Here is a 4669-nt window from a genome sequence, read left to right on the forward strand (position 1 = left end):
GGAGAAGGAGAAGGAGAAGGAGAAGGAGAAGGAGAAGGAGAAGGAGAAGGAGAAGGAGAAGGAGAAGGAGAAGGAGAAGGAGAAGGAGAAGGAGAAGGAGAAGGAGAAGGAGAAGGAGAAGGAGAAGGAGAAGGAGAAGGAGAAGGAGAAGGAGAAGGAGAAGGAGAAGGAGAAGGAGAAGGAGAAGGAGAAGGAGAAGGAGAAGGAGAAGGAGAAGGAGAAGGAGAAGGAGAAGGAGAAGGAGAAGGAGAAGGAGAAGGAGAAGGAGAAGGAGAAGGAGAAGGAGAAGGAGAAGGAGAAGGAGAAGGAGAAGGAGAAGGAGAAGGAGAAGGAGAAGGAGAAGGAGAAGGAGAAGGAGAAGGAGAAGGAGAAGGAGAAGGAGAAGGAGAAGGAGATGGAGATGGAGAAGGAGAAGGAGATGGAGAAGGAGAAGGAGGAGGAGAAGGAGAAGAAGAAGGAGATAGAGAAGGAGAAGGAGAAGGAGAAGGAGAAGGAGAAGGAGAAACCAAAACAGAAACGAAGTAATAGTACTACTACTATTGCTGATCGATTAGAACTTACACATGACGAAATTCTCGGTATTGGCATGGTGGATAGTTATTCGCTGTGGAATCTACCTTCAAAAACATCACCGTCCATAGGTGGTGGTGGTGGTGGTGGTGATAGGCGAGGAAGAGAAGAAGATTCTACACGACTATTGGATTTGACAAATATTGATAATACAGGATCGACTAACAAAAACGTCATTCGTCTGCCAGACACTGCAGAGCTAACATCTAAAAGTATTAATTATCTACTAAACAGAGGACTACGCGTAATTAGTACAAAAAGAACAAAGTGAAGAAAAAATGTCAATTTTGGATGTAAGGAGAAGCGGACCGTTTTCAGACGACAGCATTACCTCTTATGATTTTCACACTCATGCACCCTACAATAGAAGTTTTGCAGCCAATGACGAGATCAAATTGTGTCTTCAGCAAACGGACATTTATACTCTTCCATCAGAGAGTTATCTTCACTTGGAATTTACAGTTACCACATCAGATGGAAAGGCAATAAATACAGCAGCATGTGTACCCGGATTTTTCGCTTTTCTATTTTCTGAAATTCGTTATGAAATTAATGGGACTGAGGTTGATAGTACTCGAAGTCCAGGCATAACTACACTTTTGAAAAATGCCGTCACTTTTGAAAAAGATGAACAGGAGAAAATGGAGAATTCCGGCTATTATTACGATTCTACCAACGGATTTAAACCATTTTCGGTGAATGGAACAGACACAAATATTCTCGATGTACCACTACGCTATCTGTTGGGTTTTGCGGAAGACTATAGACGTATTATGCTGAATGTCAAACAAGAATTAGTGTTGAGACGAGCTGCCAATGATTTTGATTGTCTTAATACCGAAGGTAAAATTGACATTAAACGCCTAGAGTGGAGGATACCGTACATTGAGGTTTCTGATGAAGCAAAACTTTCTCTATTGAAAATGGTTAGAGATGATACACCTATACAAATGTCATTCAGGCATTGGGAACTTTATGAGTATCCGTCTGTACCATCAAGCACAAAGCATTCATGGAACGTGAAAACTGCATCACATATGGAAAAACCAAGGTATATTGTTGTTGCGTTGCAAACTGCAAGACGTGGTGTGGCAACAAAGAATGCATCACATTTTGACAAGTGTAAAGTGAAAGATGTACGTGTTTATCTGAATACACGTTACTTTCCCTACGAAACTATTGACGGGGATGATTCTCATATCTATAACATGTACACACAATTCAATGGAAGCTATAATCACGGAGATACACGTGCCGGAATTCCACTCCTACCAAAGTCTGCTCTACAAAAGTTGCCGTTATTTGTTTTCGATTGTTCACGACAGACAGAAACGCTGAAAACCGGCAGTGTGGACATAAGAGTTGATTTTGAAGCAAGTGAAAATATACCAGAATCTACACGTGCCTATTGTCTCATGATCTACGATGTAATTAAAGAATACCGCCCCTTAACTGGAACGGTTCATTCGGTCTGATAAAGTAGTAAGATTAAAAAAACTTTTGAGATTATTTAAATTCAAAATATAATGTGATTTGAAAACACAAACAATGTGATTTAAAAAAAAAAAAATTAGTACAAAAAGAACAAAGTGAAGAAGAAAAAATGTCAATTTTGGATGTAAGGAGAAGCGGACCGTTTTCAGACGACAGCATTACCTCTTATGATTTTCACACTCATGAAGTTTTGCAGCCAATGACGAGATCAAATTGTGTCTTCAGCAAACGGACATTTATACTCTCCCATCAGAGAGTTATCTTCACTTGGAATTTACACTTACCACAACAGATGGAAAGGCAATAAATACAGCAGCATGTGTACCCGGATTTTTCGCTTTTCTATTTTCTGAAATCCGTTATGAAATTAATGGGGCTGAGGTTGATAGTACTCGAAGTCCAGGCATAACTACACTTTTGAAAAATGCTGTCACTTTTGAAAAAGATGAACAGGAGAAAATGGAGAATTCCGGCTATTATTACGATTCTACCAACGGATTTAAACCATTTTCGGTGAATGGAACAGACACAAATATTCTCGATGTACCACTACGCTATCTGTTGGGTTTTGCGGAAGACTATAGACGTATTATGCTGAATGTCAAACAAGAATTAGTGTTGAGACGAGCTGCCAACGATATTGATTGTCTTAATACCGAAGGTAAAATTGACATTAAACGCCTAGAGTGGAGGATACCGTACATTGAGGTTTCTGATGAAGCAAAACTTTCTCTATTGAAAATGGTTAGAGATGATACACCTATACAAATGTCATTCAGGCATTGGGAACTTTATGAGTATCCGTCTGTACCATCAAGCACAAAGCATTCATGGAACGTGAAAACTGCATCACATATGGAAAAACCAAGGTATATTGTTGTTGCGTTGCAAACTGCAAGACGTGGTGTGGCAACAAAGAATGCATCACATTTTGACAAGTGTAAAGTGAAAGATGTACGTGTTTATCTGAATACACGTTACTTTCCCTACGAAACTATTGACGGGGATGATTCTCGTATGTATAACATGTACACACAATTCAATGGAACCTATAATCACGGAGATACACGTGCCGGAATTCCACTCCTACCAAAGTCTGCTCTACAAAAGTTGCCGTTATTTGTTTTCGATTGTTCACGACAGACAGAAACGCTGAAAACCGGCAGTGTGGACATAAGAGTTGATTTTGAAGCAAGTGAAAATATACCAGAATCTACACGTGCCTATTGTCTCATGATCTACGATGTAATTAAAGAATACCGCCCCTTAACTGGAACGGTTCATTCGGTCTGATAAAGTAGTAGTAAGATTAAAAAAACTTTTGAGATTATTTAAATTTAAAATATAATGTGATTTGTAAACACAAACAATGTGATTTAAAAAAATTAAAAAATTGTGTAACTTTGTGTTGCTAATAAAAAAACAAAAAAGGCTATAAAGCCGAAAAATCTAATTGTCTTTTTATTTTGTCGAACCAGCTATTTAGTGTATGAAAAGTAGAAGGAGGTAAAGTGTGTGTGTGTTCAATTACATTATGATGATGAATCCTATTATCCAGGCCGCCCATAAACGAAATTAGAATAGTTGGGGTCACATCCATTTCTAAGATTTATAAGATCCCAATCAGGGTAGCCTTCAGGCGTTAGAGGATAGGGCACATCCTCTTGGCGCTCTGGGAGTGGTGGGGTTAATACGAGCATGTTGCGGGTATAATCGTCATCTTCTTCTTCATAATGGTGGACCTGCTGTCTGTATGTGTAGAATGAGGTGTCATCACGACTATATCTGTTAGGGTGGGAGGAGGAGGAGGAGGTGTTGCCGCGACGACTAGGGTAATATCTGTTAGGGTGGGAGGAGGAGGAGGCGGAGGAGGAGGTGATGCCGCGACGACTAGGGGGGTAATATCTGTTAGGGTGGGAGGAGGAGGAGGAGGAGGTGATGCCGCGACGACTAGGGGGGTAATATCTGTTAGGGTGGGAGGAGGAGGCGGAGGAGGTGGAGGTGTTAGTTAGTGTATTGATGGAAAAGAAGGGGGTGCCAGTTAAGTTGAGTGGAACCACCTTTTGAACGGTAACAATCTCATTAAAGTAACGATTTTTTTCCCAACTAATGCCATTAAGATCGACTTGTACTCCCATTTCTTTTACTCCCTTTTCTTCTTCTTCCACCACAATTTCGTTAACTTTATTCATTTTCCCTGAAAAAACAATGCATGTGAATCGTGAAGAACAACACACACACACACAACCAAAATGAAAGTAGTACTAGTAGGTGAGAACATATTATTGGTTTAATTACATGAGATGATGAAGATGATGATGATGATGATGATGATGAATCCTATTATCCAGGCCGCCCATAAACGAAATTAGAATAGTTGGGGTCACATCCATTTCTAAGATTTATAAGATCCCAATCAGGGTAGCCTTCACTCGTTAGAGGATAGGGCACATCCTCTTGGCGCTCTGGGAGTGGTGGGGGTAATTCGAGCATGTTGCGGGTATAATCGTCATCATCATCATCATAATGGTGGACCTGCTGTCTGTATGTGTAGAATGAGGTGTCATCACGACTATATCTGTTAGGGTGGGAGGAGGAGGCGGAG

The 4669-nt window shown here is 40.4% G+C and overlaps 1 protein-coding gene across 1 annotated transcript; it reads left to right on the forward strand.

The window, feature by feature from the left end:
• The first annotated feature begins 2523 nt into the window (after positions 1 to 2523).
• On the forward strand, positions 2524 to 3357 carry LOC120352838. Its single transcript, XM_039435128.1, has one exon. It carries the CDS (start codon positions 2524 to 2526, stop codon positions 3355 to 3357), a length of 834 nt encoding a protein of 277 aa, XP_039291062.1.
• The last annotated feature ends 1312 nt before the right edge of the window (positions 3358 to 4669 follow it).

The sequence above is a fragment of the Nilaparvata lugens genome, chromosome 8 (assembly GCF_014356525.2).
Source record: "Nilaparvata lugens isolate BPH chromosome 8, ASM1435652v1, whole genome shotgun sequence".
In the NCBI taxonomy this organism is placed as follows: domain Eukaryota; kingdom Metazoa; phylum Arthropoda; class Insecta; order Hemiptera; family Delphacidae; genus Nilaparvata; species Nilaparvata lugens.

Bases quoted from the DNA above. Each gene is read 5' to 3' on its own strand.
- LOC120352838 (XM_039435128.1), top strand. From the start codon at position 2,524: ATGGAGAATTCCGGCTATTATTACGATTCTACCAACGGATTTAAACCA.